At 49.7% G+C, this 16,800-nt stretch overlaps 1 protein-coding gene across 1 annotated transcript in view; it reads right to left on the bottom strand.

The window, feature by feature from the left end:
• The window catches only part of LOC128731401 (twitchin), a 31,650-nt gene that overhangs the window by 14,121 nt on the left and 729 nt on the right, over positions 1–16,800 (bottom strand). Inside the window, 20 exon segments of the mRNA XM_053824519.1 lie at positions 33–2,696; positions 2,868–3,758; positions 3,874–4,767; positions 5,098–5,400; positions 5,594–7,003; positions 7,144–7,497; positions 7,557–8,253; positions 8,325–8,450; positions 8,605–8,978; positions 9,181–9,331; positions 10,366–10,404; positions 10,723–10,842; positions 10,941–12,103; positions 12,191–12,817; positions 13,759–14,060; positions 14,401–14,604; positions 14,843–14,978; positions 15,819–15,960; positions 16,029–16,191; positions 16,593–16,614. Coding sequence (XP_053680494.1) covers positions 33–2,696; positions 2,868–3,758; positions 3,874–4,767; positions 5,098–5,400; positions 5,594–7,003; positions 7,144–7,497; positions 7,557–8,253; positions 8,325–8,450; positions 8,605–8,978; positions 9,181–9,331; positions 10,366–10,404; positions 10,723–10,842; positions 10,941–12,103; positions 12,191–12,817; positions 13,759–14,060; positions 14,401–14,604; positions 14,843–14,978; positions 15,819–15,960; positions 16,029–16,191; positions 16,593–16,614 — 10,782 coding nt within the window.

The raw sequence follows: 16,800 nt of genomic DNA, 5'->3' as shown, positions 1-16,800 counted from the left end.
CCTTGTCGATGTCCAACGTTTATCGTACTTACATTTACGTGGTTTGGCAGTAATCGGCTTGCTGTGATCGCTCCACACACCAGGTCCTGCCTCGTTGAGGGCGCGTACCTTGAACTCGTACACCTCGCCCTCATTCAGCTCGGTTACCTTCGCTTCGCACTTGTTACCGATGACCTCGGCACACTTGATCCATTTGATGGTACCATGGACGCGCTTTTCGACGATGTACTTGGTGATCGGCGATCCACCATCAGTCATCGGTGGTGTCCAGCGCAGCTCGACAAAGTTCTTGTCCCAATCGTACGCCTCTGGTGTGCCCGGTTTGCCAGGCTCGTCGAACGGATTCTTCGCGGTCATGTAGGTATCCGTCGCCAAAGGCTCCGAGACACCCTCATCGTTGACGGCGGACACGCGGAACAGATACTCCTGGCCCGGTTCTAGGTTGGCCACATCCATGTGAGTATCACGCGTACGTCCAACCGGCAGCCAGCGTTGCGTTTCCTTGTCGAACTTCTCGACGTTGTAGTACTCGATCGGTACACCGCCATCGTCTAGTGGCGGATTCCACTTCAACGAACAGCCCTCCTTGTGCACATTCGACACCTTGAGCGGGCCTTCAGGAGCAGTCGGTTTGTCCAGCACGGTCACCGTGATCTGCGCTTCATCGTATCCCGACGCGTTCTCGGCCTTGATTTCGTAAGTGCCGCCATGCGCGCGCGTGATGTTGCTAATCGACAACTTAGCACGGTAGTCCTCGAACTCGACACGCACATCGGGGCTATCCTTCTCGACGCGTGCCTTGTTCAACAGCCAGTACTTCGTTGGCGCTGGTTCTCCACTGATCTTGCAGTCCAATCGCAGCGATTGACCTCCCTTCAGCGTGATGTTCTTCAGCGTCGTGCGATCGATTCTTGGCGGCGCGAAGCGATCCTTCACCGTCACCGGATCCGACAACGGTGAATACGCTCCGTGACCTCCCTTGTTGACGGCTTTGACTCGGAACTGGTAGGTGGTACCTTCGAATAGATCCGGCACCTTGGCCTTCGTAACCGGACCGTCGGTTTCCATGGCCTTCTGCCACTTGGTGCTGTTCACGTCCTTCTTTTCGATGATGTACTTCTGGATCGGTGCGTTTCCGTCGCTTTCCGGTTCCTTCCATTCCAGCATCACGAATTTGCGAGACCAATCGATCGGTTTCGGTTTGCCAGGAGCGCCCGGAGGATCGTACGGGTTCTTCGCCTTGATGGCCGTGTCGGTCTCGAGCGGCTCCGATTCACCCTCGCTGTTGACAGCCTTCACGCGCAGCATGTACTCCTTGCCTTCCTGAAGACCCGTAACGTCCGCCTCAGGGAAACGGGTCTCACAAACCTGAATCCAGCGGCCACTGTCGACGTCCATACGTTCGACGATGTACGCCTGGATCGGTTCACCTCCGTCATCCTCCGGAGGCAACCAGTTCAGCTTGCAGCCATCAGCCGTCACATCGGACACCTTCAGCGGTCCGAGACACTTCGATGGCTTAGCCAACACGACCAGCTCCAAGTCGACGGTGTCCGTTCCGGAGTCGTTCTTGGCCGTGATCTTGTACATACCGGCATCCGAGCGCTTCAAGTTTCTGATCACCAAGTTCGTCTTGTACTCCTCGTTGTCCAGCTTGATGCGGTCGTCTTCCTTGCCGTCAACAAGCTTGCCCTTGAACTCCCAGGTTACCTTCGGTGCTGGCTCACCAGTAACGTCGGCTTCCACGTTCAACAGCTGACCACTGCGAAGTACCTTCTTGTCCAGGTTCTTGCGATCGATCTTCGGTGCCTGGAAGCGCATTTTCGCCACAACCGAATCAGAGATGTCACTCGGTTCCGACTGGCCAGCACGGTTTACCGCCACAATGCGGAACTCGTACTCGTGACCCTCCTCGACATCCTCAACGGTACCGCGAGTGCGATCGCCCTTCACCGTCGCCGCATCCTGCCATTTACGTGAAGCCTTGTCGCGCTTCTGAATGATGTACTCCGAAATGGGAGCGCCACCATCCGACTTCGGTGTGGCCCATTCCAACTCCACGAAGTCCTTGCTCCAGTTGATCGGTGTCGGACGGCCCGGCTTCGACGGTACACTGTACGGATCCTTAGCGATGATGACGGTCTCCATCTCCAGCGGTTCACTGTCACCTTCCTTGTTGAACGCTTTCACGCGGAACTTGTACTGCTTACCCTCTTGCAGACCCGAAATGTTCGCCTCCGGAGTCGTACTCTGACCACACGGTATCCATTGGCCAGTCAACGGGTCCAGCTTCTCGATTTCGTATCCTTCGATCGGCATGCCACCGTCATCCAGCGGTGGCTTCCACTTCAACTTGCAGCCGTGCTTGTGGATATCAGACGCCTCCAGCGGTCCTTCCGGAGTACCCGGTTTGCTGAGTATGCAAATCTCCACCTCGGCGCGATCTTCACCCTGCGAGTTCGTAGCCACAATCGTGTACTTGCCGGTGAGCATGCGTCGACCACGCATGATGAAGAACTTTGTGTTGTAGTCCACGTTGTCGATCTTGTAGTCCGCATCGGTTGCAAGTTCCTTATCGCCATGGAACCACTTCACGGTCGGTGCCGGCTCGCCTTCGATATCGATATCGTACTGCACCGACAGGCCCGCCTTGATGGTGACCGGGTTCAGATTGGTACGATCGATACGCGGACGCACTGCAGAAAGGAAAAAAAGCAGTGTTATGGACGCACGCAATTTAAGCTATCCTTCCATCGTGGTTCCTCTCGAAACCAACCACAACCGTTGAAAAGAAACCACAAGAGACTGTTCGTTAGCGTACCGAAAGGCTTGATGCAGGTTTATTATCGACATGAGCGCATACTTACGGTAGCGGTGCTTCACTGTGTGGAAGTTCGTAGGATCAGAAGCCTCACCAGTTCCTGCCTTGTTAATGGCACTAACACGGAACTGGAATACGCGCTTCTCTGGTAGATCCACCACCTTCGCACGACACTCTGGCGAGTAGGTGGTAAGCGCCGGTTCCCACTTTGTTTCTCCCTTTTCTTTCTTCTCGATGCAGTATCCTGTGATGGCGGCTCCACCATCGGACGTAGGGCGCTTCCACTCGATCGTGGCCGATTCGTTGTCCCAATCGACCACAACCACATCCGTGGGAGCTTTCGGCACATCGAACGGATTCTTTGCCACAATGTACTCCTCGGTTTCCAGTGGTTCCGACTCGCCCTCGTCGTTGATCGCCTTCACGCGGAACTTGTAGTGCTGTCCCTCCTGCAGACCGGTGACGTCGAACTCTTCGGCGTCAGCCGGAGCTTTTCCGATCGGTACCCAACGACCAACCTTCTGATCGTACTTCTGTAGCTCGTAGCCAGTAATCGGTTTACCACCGTCATCGTCCGGCTTCTTCCACTTCAGCTTGCAACCATTCTTGGTGATGTCCTTCACCTCCAACGGGCCCTTCGGTTTGCTCGGGCTCGATAGAATGGTGATCTCCACGTCGGCCTCATCCTGGCCGTGCTCATTCTTGGCCTGGATCTTGTAAACTCCGCTGTGTTTGCGCAAGCTGTCCTTAAGCGTAAACTTGGTGTTGTAATCCTTGTTGACGATCTCGTAATTGGCATCGGCCAACACTGGCTTCTCCTTGACGATCCAGGTAATCTCTGGCTCTGGTTCACCCTTTACATTGACATCGTAATGAACCATTTTTCCAGCACGGACTACGATGGGTTTCAAGTTCGTACGATCGATACGCGGTTTCACTGCGAAATGAGTAACACAACCAACACGGTTGCATAGTTGATAAATGCTGCTACCGCTTTTGCATTCAGCGAGAAAGCCACTATGCTTGCATTCTTAGCCAACTGCTATACTTACGTGCACGATGTTTCACTATGTGCGACTTCGTTGGGTCCGATTCGGGTGACCGACCGGCCTTGTTGACAGCAACGATACGGAACTGACACTCGGTGTTCTCCTTCAGGTCCTCAATGGTGGCCGTCGTCTCACCACCATCTACCTCGCTCACATCTTCCCAGTCCTTGAAGCGGTCCTTCTTCTGGATCACATACTTCTGAATCGGGGCGCCACCATCCGACTTCGGTGCAGCCCACTTCAGCTTAACCGACTTGTCGTCGTAGTCCACAATTTCCGGCGTACCCGGCTTCCACGGTTCGTCGTACGGGTTCTTCGCGACAACCTCCTCCGATTCCAGTGGCTCTCCGTCACCCTCAGCGTTGACACCGATCACGCGGAACTTGTACGTAGCCCCCTCATCCAGACCGGTAATGTCGGCTTCGAGGATTTCCGGACCACCGGATACCGTGCCACAGCGGACCCATTTGCCGTTGCGGTTCTTCAGCTTTTCGATCTTGTACTCCAGGATCGGGCTGCCACCATCGTCGGCGGGCTTTTTCCATTTCAGCTTGAGTCCCTTCTTGGTGACGTTCGACACCTCCAGCTTGCCCTGCGGTCTACCAGGTGCCCCGAGGACCACGAGCTCGACCGTTTCCTCGTCCTTGCCGTTCACGTTCTGGGCTACGATTTTGTACTTGCCCGTATCAGCACGCTTCGCTTCCTTAATGGAGAAGTTCGTGTGATAGTTTGCGTTCTCGATTTTGATGTTTTCGGTGTTCGTCAACGGAATATCATCGCGCCAGCTCCAAATGATCTCAGGTTCTGGTTCACCCTTGACGTCGACCGACCAGATCATCGACTTTCCGGCCTTAATCGTGATATTTTTCAAATTCGTACGATCAATACGTGGTTTCACTGTTGTTGTTTTTTATGTTTTGTTTTGTTCGATTAGCACGAAGAGTAGGGAAAGTAGGGAAAGAACGCAACAAAATGCATACAATTACGTTAGTCACGCTACAAGTAACACTTGTTTGACCAATTGACAGACCGCGTTGACCAAGGGAGCAAAACTTTAGCACCGAGTCGGCACGATACGTTCCGAAAACGCGACCCGACTTTGACAGCTTATCAACTAAATAATGCTTCAGCAGCATTGCAGTGCACCAGTGATACATACACAAATCAACCACACAACACGTACTTTGAGGATCTTTGGCACTATTTGAAAGCCACAGCTGTACTTACGGTTCTTGTGCTTGACGGTGTGGTTATCGCTCGGTTCAGAAGCCTTCGATGCGCCTCCCTTGTTGACGGCTCGCACACGGAACTGGTAGACGACCTTTTCCTTCAAACCGTGCACCTTACCGACGCAATCGTCGTTCTCGGTTTTGGCGCACTCCGTCCAGTCGGTGAGGAACTTGTTCTTGCACTCGATAACGTAGTGCGTGATGGGACGCCCGCCGTCCTTCTCCGGTTTTTCCCATTTCAGTTCCACGAAGTCAACACCGTAATCATCGACGAACGGTTTACCCGGAGTCTCAGGAGGATCTATTCGGCAAAGCGCACAAGTTTAGAGAAAGGTTATCGTAAAATGAATCCCATAAAAACCCCTGCTCGACAGTGGCATCTTCAACTATATCAATTTCTTGCTTTTCAATCAGACACCAGACAAACGGCAATAATAATGGAAATACCACATACCACACGGATAAACGCTCAGACAGATGGATCAAAAGCTTACCATATGGATTGACCGTCTTCACGGCCAACAGTGTTTCGAGTGGCGTCGATTCGCCCTCCTTATTGTACGCCTTAACACGGAACTCAAATTTGCGACCCTTCTGCAGATGCTGGAAATCGAAGGTCAACTGGTCGGCTCCACACTCGCCGGCCTGCAGCCACGTGCCATTCTCGACGTCCATCTTTTCCAGCAAATATCCCGTCAACGGGCAACCGCCGGTATCCTCTGGAGGCTGCCAGCTGATGACGACGTGGTTCGCTCTAGCCTTCTCGATCTTGAGTGGCCCGATCGGTTGCGTGGGAACGTCCAGCACCAGCACCTTGCCAACGGTGACAAACTCTCCGCTGCTGTTCTTCAGCCGCAGTTTGTAGTCACCCGAGTCGGACCGCACGGCGTGCCGGACTTGTATCGTTGTAGAGTAGCTCTCAACGTCGATCGTTTTTCGTTTTTCGGAATCGCATATCACCAGAATGTCGTCCTTCTCCCAGACGACCTCCGGTTCGGGCTCACCACCGTACTGCAAATAGTAGCGAATGGTTTGGCCCTTCTTCAGCGTGATCGGTTGCAGTCCTTCACCCTCGATGAAGGGCTTGACATAGCGATCGCGAATCTTGAGCGGTTCGGTGCTATTGCTCGGCTTACTAGCTCCACCCTGGTTGACAGCCTTCACGCGGAACTCAAACGTTTCACCAACCGTCAGCCCACGCAAAGTTATGTTCAGCTGACCAGCGCCAACATCTTCGTAGTGCTTCCAGTTGGCAGCCGTGTACGGTTTGTACTCAACCATGTAGCTCGTGATCGGAGCACCGCCATCCGATTTCGGCGTCTTCCACCGCAGATCGACAAAGTCTTTATCCCAATCGGCGATTTCGAGATCGCGCGGTGGGTCCGGCTCCGTCCAAGGATCCTTCGCAATGATATCATTCTCCATGGCGCAGTACTCCGATTCTCCCATCTTGTTGATGGCTTTCACTCGGAACTTGTAATGGCGTCCCGAGACGAGATCGTTGCAGTTGAACTTACACTGGTCGCCGGGCGTGTCACCTATCACGTCCCAACCGGAGCGCTTGAACACGTCCTGCCGCTCGACGACGTACTTCTCCAACGCTGCTCCACCGTCGTTTTCGGGCGCCTTCCATTTGACGACACACTTCGTCTGATATATGCCCGTGCAGCCGAGGTCCTGTGGGGGCTGTGGTTTGTCCTGGAAGACAACATTAGTGGTATGCTCTTCTGTACCCGTGGCGTTCGTCAGTTCAATCTTATACTCTCCCGAATCTTTGAATTCGGTTTTCTTGAACTTCAGTACGACCTTGTCGTTCTCTACAACTATATCAACATCGTCCGGCGATACCGGTTTGCCATCTTTGTACACCTTCGCAATCACCTTTGATTGACGCGACTCACCGGCTGTGTCAAAGAACATAACATATCATGTAATGTACAGCTTTCATTCTCGCCAATAAGAATGATTTGATTTACAAAAAAAGGTCGCTTCATTTTTCACAAAAAATCAAAAAAAAAAGTTGTGAGGAAACAGGCGTACTTACTTGTGAATGGTACCTCCAATACCTTCTCCACTTTAGCTGGGGTTTCGACCTTTGGTGGTACCTCGAACTTGGGCTTCGTTTCCTTCTTGTTGATCTTCAGCGTACATTTGCTGGTCAGCGGGCCACACTCGCAACGAATTTCACCGGCATCGGTAAGCTCGAGCTTGTTGAACACCAGCTGGTGCGTACCGTCACCATTGTTGATGATGTCGATACGTCCATCCTTCTTCAGTTCCGTTTCGCCCAGGAAGAACGCGACGTCGGCTTCCTCATCCTGCACATGAATGTCCAGCACCAGCTTCTCTGTCTCGTTGGCAACCGTGTCGCTCAGTTTCTTCATGAACTTGTTCGGACCTGTTGGGCGGAAATACGCATGAAACAACTGCCCACATCTCGTGGCACGTTTCGCTTACGTTTCACGAAGATCTCAGCTTCCGTCTTGTCAGCGTTACTGACACAACGGTACATGCCGCTGTCCGTTTTGGCAACGTCCTTCAGCACCAGCTTGTGTTTGCGACCATCCTTCACGATCTGCACCTTGTCGCTTTCGACGATCTTCTCGTCTCCCTTGAACCATTCCACCTTGCCCAACACGTGATCGAGCTCGCAGGCTAGCGTAACCGTATCCTTCACGAACAGCTGCTGGCTCTTCAACACCTTCGTGAACTTGTAGTTGTACTCCAGAATCTTGAGCTTCGTTTCCGTCTTGTCGGTTTGTTTCTCAATTTGACACCGGTACGTATCAGCGTCCTCCGCCGTACAGTTCTTGATGATTATCGTGACGGTACCGTTGAGATCCTTACCGATGACGTACTTGTCGCTGTTTTCCAGCTTTGTCTCACCCTTGTACCATGCGATCGGGGCGAGGGAGTTGTCAACCGCACACTCCAAGATGCAATCGTGCGTAAGGAAACCTTTCTCTGCCTTTTTGAGATTCTTCGTGAACTTGTACACTGGATCGGCTTCTTCGACCGTCAGGTAAGCGAAGCATGAAATACCCGCAATTTCCAAGGTATACTTGCCACCATCTTCAACCTTAGGGTTAAAGATAGTACAGGTATAGTTGTCGACTTCGTTCTTGAACTTGTATTTTGATCCGGTAAAGATTTCCTGCAAGAAACAACCACACCATTAGACGAGGATTCTGTGCCTGGAGCGCTGATCTCACTAGCCACACTTACGTCTTTTCGGAACAACCACTTAGCTTTGGAGTTGGGCTTGGTGAAAGTAGCTTCGAACACCACCTTCTTATCTTTGCCTTCCTTGCACGTAATATCGACCAGCGGTTTTGAGAACGTATCTTGTTTCTGTGGTAAAAAATGGATTAACGGTTTAACGAAGCATGAATACAAGTCCTTGAACTGAAACGTTTTTAAGTACGCTAAAAGTAGCAACGCTCAAACAATACTTAGCACAAATGGACCTAAACAAGAACCATCGGTTAGCGAACAAAACACATACTCGTTCCACTTTTTTCAGCTGCGGTTTCGGCTTCTCGACTTCCTTCAAGTCGCCCCAGTCCGGGTCCTTCTCTTGATTGCCCCATTTGGCGTACTTTCGCTTTTTCAGCATGGCGCGGAAGTCCATACCGCTGGAGTCGGACACGTACAGCTGAACGTCGGCACTGTCCTCACCGTGTGCGTTGGAGACCACCACCTTGTACTTGCCCTCATCGTTGGGCTTCACCTTGCGGATGCAGAGCGTGATGGTGTTGCTTTCGCCATCGGTGTGATGTTTGTAACGACCGCCGTCAACCAGCTCGGTGATACCCTTGAAGAATTTCCAAGTCGGTGCCGGATTACCCTCGACCTGCACCGAGATGTAGCCCGTTTGATCTGCAATCACCAAGCAACATGACCGTTGGAACTCAGCCCATTCGCGATACTAGAACTATGCCAAGCGGAAGCGATCACGGGAATCGAGAGATCGGCACCAAAACTGACAACTAGCTGAGCTGCGGTGCCTCGTTTGCTGGATCTCTCCCGTGTGGTTTAGCTGCGTTAGCGAAGCCGATTAGGGATGCAATCTGTATCAAACCTTCCACTGCCGAGTAGCTCTCCTGGAAGTCCACGATGATGGCGGCCTTGCCTGCATCACCAATCGCTCGCAGCGGCGTCGACGGCTGGTTGATCTTCTCATCCATATCTTGAATGCTCGGACGACGTACATCGATTGATGGTCGTCGCTTCTACAGGGCGCCAATTTTGCGTGATATTTGATATTTATAATCGCACCCGTCGTCAGCGACCCCGGACGTACATCCACCATCGTAGCGATTCGTTGTTCCAAACGCAAAAACGCGCATACCCACGGGGGCACGTGCGCACATACATTGGTCGACATACACATGCAGACATACACACGCAAAACACACAGCGACGGACACACGACAAAACGAGAGAGAAAGATGTTTTCATATTAATACACAAATTCTGGCGATGGAAAGCGAAATCGATAGTGCACTCTAAACAGCTGTGTAGCATCACCCTTGCCCGTGTGCGAACATACTCGCCCAGCTATTGAAATATACCTTGCCCGAGCTCGCCCCGTGTGTTCGGGCATAATCAATTGGCATAATCCATCCGGCCCGGGAGTGAAACGTCCCCCGGAAGGCAGACAACAAGCTTCCCCAGGTGCCGCTTCGAAGGAAAACAGCCATAAATCATCGTCCCGAGCGCAAGCGATCGAGCGCTGTGCGAAAGCTGGCGGTTTTTCCCCACAACGAAAGTCAAATAAAAAGAAAACCAGCCGGCTGGGGGGAGGAAATAATCGAATTCCCGCTATTTTTGCCATCCCACCAGGCTCCCAGGCTGCCGATAGTGGTTTTTGAAAGATTTTAAGAATCGCCAAACTTTCAGCGCGAGCAATTTATCTGTTCCGCACATCACCGGGGCTACTTGGCTATTTATATCTGCACCGCTGAATCGGACGCACGGATTCGCAGGACCAACCGGGGGAGAAATATTGATCATTTGCCTGAAGCGATCGGTAAGCGTCAGGTCGGAAAAATAGTTCGATCCCTCTGCCCAACACCACGTTGACGGTCGCATAAAGGGGCGCTCTATCGGGAGGAAATCTCGGTGTCCACTAGGTACGTTTTTAGCTTAGTTTAGTTCAAAAACATATTCCACCGTAGGTAAGGTAGCATTTGTATAAACGGTACTTGTAGCGAACTGCGGGAGCTCGCCGTTGGCAGTAGAGCACTGCCAGCCTTATATTCACCTTTCGTTCGTCGATCACTTCGCCAGGCCTTAGTTTGGTCTACGTGAGACGTATAAACAAATAAAATCGCATCGTTGTTTTGCGGGACCGTGTTGGACAACGAAGACGAGTAACAAGAAGAGTAGAACTGTTAGGAACACAAAGTCAATCGTTTCAGGGACACGAAACGGTAACAAAATCGCAACGACCCAGCAACTTTGCGTGAGTTTCGTTTGACCACAATCGATGTTTAAAGCGCATGTGTTTGAGTAAACAGTACAGTACGACGCACAAAAAGATCCAACGCATAACGCACGGATAGTCATAGTCTAAATCTGAACGGCATCTGTGCAGTCGTGGCACTTTGCTACTACTTACGTCATCGTTGATCAATAAACTCGGGCGACGATCGTCCATAAATGAACCACGGCGGCTGCCCTTGTCTCGGATGATTTCAATGCTGGGAGCTTCCAGTCCTTTCTGAGCCGGTGCTGGTTCCTGTAACAAAGCATGGAGCATGGAGCGAACGCCAACATTTGTTGTTATCATTTCCCATCGTACAGTAGTTGAGCGGAAAAACGGGAAAAACAATTTACCTCCTTGATCTTTGGTATCGATCCGCGACGATCCTCTTCCACTTTGATTTGAATTTTCTCCTCCTTCTTCGTTTCGACCTTCTTCGCTTCTTCAACCTTGATCTCGATTTTCTCCGGCTCGACCTTCTTCAGCTCGGCCTTCTTCTCTTCCACCTTAGCCTCCATGGCCTTCTTTTCGACCTTCTTTAGCTCGACCTTTTCACCTTCCACCTTCAGTTCGGCTTCCTTTCGCTCGACCTTCTTCAATTCGACCTTCTTCTCTTCGGCCTTCATCTCGCCGTCCTTTCGCTCGACCTTCTTCAGTTGGACCTTCTGCTCCTCAACCTTGAGCTCGGTTTCCTTCTTTTCGAACTTCTTGAGCTTGACCTTCTCCTCTTCCGCCTTCTGCTCCAGTTCCTTCTTTTCCATCTTCTTCAGCTGCACCTTCTCCTCTTCGACCTTCTGCTCCTGCTCCTTCTTTTCGACCTTCTTCAACTCAACCTTCTCCTCCTTCTTTTCCTCCTCTTCCACCTTCTTGGCTGGCTTCTTCTTAGTCTTCTCCTCGTCCTTCGGCTTCGGTTTGGCGTTGACCTTGACCTTGCATTCGCACTCGTCACTCTGGGTTTCATTGCTAATAGAGACCTTGTACGAACCGGCGTCCTCTACGGTTACGTTCTTGACCACTAACTTAGCCATTCGCCCATTGAACTCCTGGATGACCGTTTCACTGGCCTTCAGAATAGTTTTGTTCTTCATCCAGTACACCTTGAAGTGGCGGTCAGGTTGCGCCAAACCTGCAGCCAACGTCAGATCACCACCTTCGTCCAGTTCCATATCTTGGAACTTGGCATCGATGATCGGTTTCGTTGCTGGTGGCTTCTCGAACACGATGTCTTTGATTTCGATCACCTGCGACGTCGCCTGGCCCTTGTCGTTCTTGGCCACCAGCTTGTAGGCACCGAAATCAGCCTCGCTCAAGCCTACTATGTTGAGCTTTACCGAAAACTCACCCTCGCGGGTTTCTTCGATCTTAATCATGTGTCGGTGGGTTTCCTTGATGACGGTAGTCTCCTTCATCCAGACGCATTCTGGCTTGAAGCGAGACGCCACCGAACACTCGATGGAAGCGGTGCGCTTCTTGACGTTCGTAACTAGTTTCGGTTTCTCCTTTATCACCGGAATAACTGTCAATCAAACAAACAGTAAAAATACAGTACTCGTAGTGGCACCTGGTGTGAACACCTGCGCCTGACAATCGTATAGCTACTTACTCTCAATATTTAGAATTAAATTGGCATTTAACTCTCCGAGAATATTCTTGATGTTGCACTTGTACGTGCCAGAGTCCTCCGTCTGTGGATCCTTTAGTACGAGCGTGATATGGTAGACGTCCTTTTCTTGCGTCATCGTCATCTTCAGCTTCGAAGTTTCTTGCAGCAGTCGACCTTCGCGTGTCCACGTGATGTCTGGTTTGATGTCGGTTTTCACCTTGCATTCCATGCGCACCAGCTTGCCGTTCTCCAGCGACACGATGTGGGGCTTTTCCACGAAAATAGGTGCGTTCTTGGTTGACTCCTGCTCGGCCTCGATGTTCAGGTTGAGCGTGGCACTGCTCTCGCCAAACTCGTTGCTGATTATACACGAGTAGCTGCCGCCATCGTCCGCGTTCGGATCCTTGATGTTCAACGTGAGCTCGTACGTGTCCTCGTCGACTGTTTTCACTTCCAGTGCGACCTTGTTGGACGATGTCACCTCTTGCTTCTTTCGCATCCACTTGACGGTCGGTTTCGGTTTCGATCTACATCTACACTTCATCGTAATTAGCGTGCCCAGCTGGTTCGGGATGATCTTCGGTTTCTCCACAAACGACGGTGCAAATCCACGCTCGTTTTCATTCGCTTTAATAGTGACGGTAGTTATTGTTCATGAGGAATCAAAAAGAAAACAACGCCGCTGAATTACTTTGGCCCGGAACAGTGTGGAGAAGCAATCAAAGCGGTTACGAATGTCGCCATTGCGCAGTAAAATCAATACGGAAGAATTCGGAATGTTAGCATACGAGCGCTACGAATTTAGTCGTCTATGCCTAAAGCAAACAAGCAACCAACCTAAATAGCGATATATTTGATGACATTTTACTTCTTATTTACGTTACAAAGCCAAGCTGCCATTCGCGATGCTTCAGCCACAAGCAATCATTCTCTAGTAGCTATATATGACGCTGAAAGATCGTGAACAATCTTTGCTTGCTATCGTAATAACATGATCTTTTTTTTCTGGTGAAATTGGTTGAAATTTGAAAGTTCATTAAATAGCGTTTACAGCTCATTTTATACAAAACAGCACAAGAGACATCTGAAATCAATCTTTCGCATTTCAGACAAGACACTTGGTCTAGAAGAAAACAATTGCTAATGCATTCAAAATGCATTACGAGGCAACCGTGATGGCGCGGAGAAAAGTAGTTTGAAGAAAGAAATCAAGATCGAAAAGCTCGATCGAAACCCTAAGCAGCACTACCAGAGAGACCTGTCGAGAGTACGCACGCCGACAGATGATACAAAAGAGACGCTTGAACGGCAACAGTCGGCACAGTCCAGCAATAGAACCAGCAGTACAGTATGAACAGTATATGCGAAAATACGAGCAAGTAAAGAAACACGAAACATACTATAGATAACAATTCACGAACAAACGAAACTCACAAAACACAGCACCGAACACACGAAAAGTGGCACAAGAAACAAAGTAGTGCAGTATAATCAGTAGAGAAACAAAAACCAGTGAACGAATGTTGTTGTTTTTTTTTTATGCAAGTAAGAATGGGTCGTAGAAATACCTTTGAAGTTAAGCGTAATGTGCGCGTTACTTTCACCAAAGGGGTTGAAAGCGTGGCAGCGATAGATGCCTCCGTCATTGGCGGTCGGTAGCGAGATCTGTAGAGTGAGCAGGTAGGTATCGATGGAAATGGCCTTTCGCAAGATCTTGAACCGCTCGCCATCCTCGATCTTGTCCTGACCGTGATACCAGGTAATGTCAGCCACCGGCATTGCCTCCAAAATGCATTCCATGGAAAGCACATCACCCTTCTGGGAGATGGTGGGTTTCTGTGGGAATCGGGGTGGTTTGCCCTCGGGATTTCTGCATGGCAGAAAAAAATACAATTGCAGAGTTTTTCAATCGTTCCGTCTCAAGTGTGGTACAAATGAGACGATTTCTTTGGAGCTATGATACGTTCCGTTACGTCATGAATCACGAAAAGATTCACGGTCTACGATGGCTTATGATTGGACATTAGGCTTATCATCGATAGTATGAAACAACCGGTAAATGTATTACTTATTTCTGTGCGTCTGAGCAAAATAACGATATGAGAGGAATTAAGACCGAATTTATCTCCTCTAAAACGAGAGGGAGCTCACAGCTCCAACGAAATCGTTCAATCATTTGACCAGCGTTTTTGTGTGCATCGCAAACTTACATCAGTTTCGAGCTAGAGTCAAAGTTCAGATTTATAACAGCCGTAGAATCACCGTGCTTGTTCTTTGCGAGCACACTGTATACGCCCCGATCGAGTTGCTTTACGTCCTTTATCGTGAAACGTATCAGATAGCAGTGGTTTTGGTCCTCCTCGACCTCACTGCTGAACCTGCCACTCATTGCGATCTCGTTCTTTTCATGGTACCTGCAGTGTGGCACAAGTTGAAAACGAAAAAAAAAGATATTAGAGGGACTCATCATCTCTCCGCCCAGCACGATACCGAGCGTGCTCTCAAAAGACCGGTAGACGACTGCCCAGTTCAAGCAGAGCTGAACTTGCTTGGTTTCTTGGTGTCTATCTCATCAAGTCTACGAGAGCTCATCGTAAGTATTAGGAAGAAATTAGATAGTGGTAGCAAACAGTAGTAACATTCGACACTTGCCATGAATAGCTTGGCTTTGGATCGCCGATACATCTACACTCAAATATTATATTCTTGCCGTCGTCCGATTGTCGAGTGACAGGTCGATCTGTAAAAGCAGGCTTGAAGCCATCCGCCGGTACCGGGACTTCCTCACCTAAACGGAAGGGACGGAAAAATGAGTTGCGTTGTAGTTGCTTTGCTTGTAGACACTCACAAACATGTTCTACCGAATGGTAGTCGCTTGATAAAACATTTCTCGATTCTTGCCGTTGGTACGGGTGCTTGGAATACACCCATCCAAACTCAACTACATCTATATCTCATCTTCTTTCATTAATGTACATTGTCTTGCTTAAATGAGTCGTGAACCATTCAGCATGCGTTCACGATAGATCTTCTCGTTTGTCTTGATATATTGCAGTTTCTTCTCGTAAGATCTTCTCCTTCTTAAGGTACTCATAATTGATCGATAAAGACCCCACCGTCAGCATTATACCTTCCGCTTTGCCGCGGTATGTTTATAACAGTGTCCGATATAGTTGTTACGATAGCAAATAATAATCGATTTTTTGTTTGTTTGATTTCTTGCTTCAAATTGGAAATGAGTATGTCGTTTGTGAGGATGGTAATGGTGAATGATACGAGTGAATGTACACAGTGATAATGTGCAACAAGGCAATACAGATAGAGATGTATTTTTTTTTTTCAAGATTAGGAACAAATGATTGAGGGGAGATAAGAAAAATGAAAGCGAACATAGTAATAGCGTGGAAACGTTACTCGCTACAACATAAACGATAAACCGCGATGTCTATGGCACTTCCGGCCGATGTAATAGTGAGCAGGGTGATTATAGAAATGATGCTGGCAGTGGCACACGGAAAAATAAACCCGCTGGTAAACGCATTAGGTGAACAGGCTGCGATCAAATGAGCACCGTTTTTTTTGTGGAATTACTGCTATTACCGAACCTACTGGGAAACGCTATACTCACTGTCAAAGTTCAAGCTAATCGTTGCACTAGATTCTCCGAGCTCGTTTTTGGCCGTCACCTTGTATTTACCCGAATCTTCGAACGACACATTATCGACCTCCAGTGTGGCGAGGTACAACTTGCCGTCGTTTTGTACTTTAAACTGAAAAGTAGAATACACGCGTCACTCGAATGTTTTCCGCTCGCTCGAGCGTCCCAGTTCGCACTTACTTTATGCCTCGGTGTGTTATCGATGACCTTACTGTTGTGCGACCACCTGATCTGTGGTTTCGGATCGGCCTGAATCTGACACTCGAAAATGAGTCGTTTTCCATCGTTTTCCTGCTGGATGGAGGGCTTCTTGATGAACGTGGGTGCAACGCCGTCGATTTGCCTGCAAAGCGCGAAGAATCCGTTAGAGCCGTTGATTTCGCATGCACGTTTGCGCCACGCAACCGAAACACTTTTTCAACACAAACACGAAGCCAATACGTACCGCTCCTTGCGTTCGACTTTTTCTATACCATCGCCAGTACGCCAGTGGGTAGCCGAATGGTGGGGGATGGTCGATAGTGGGCGGATAGAATTAGTTGCGTAAAAGTGAGAACCAGTGGAAGCAGAGTAAAGAAAAGCGCATTCATTAATATTTAGCGGCTGCGGATTCGTTGATGCTGCGGTCAGCGAATGCAAAACATAATCTGATCAGCAAGCCAAGGGGGTACGGGACACATAACGCCACGAAACACATAGAACACAATCCGGAACAACGAGAACTGCACGTATGGACACACTTACTTTTCAACGGGTTCATCAGCAGCTATGGTCGAATTTTGAACACAAGACACGTACAACATGGGAGGAAAACGAGAACAGAGGAAATATTGACATGTTAATGGGAGTTCAAATGAAAGTGCTACGTTTGCGGTCAGAGAACTGTGTGCAGAGCAAAGTAAATGGTACATGAAGATAAAATGGATCGTGAGCTCCATGAAAGTTGATGAAC

This window comes from Anopheles nili, chromosome 2, assembly GCF_943737925.1.
Source record: "Anopheles nili chromosome 2, idAnoNiliSN_F5_01, whole genome shotgun sequence".
Classification (NCBI taxonomy): domain Eukaryota; kingdom Metazoa; phylum Arthropoda; class Insecta; order Diptera; family Culicidae; genus Anopheles; species Anopheles nili.
Note: the sequence above shows the minus strand (reverse complement) of the source record. Positions and strands in the feature narration are given on the sequence as shown.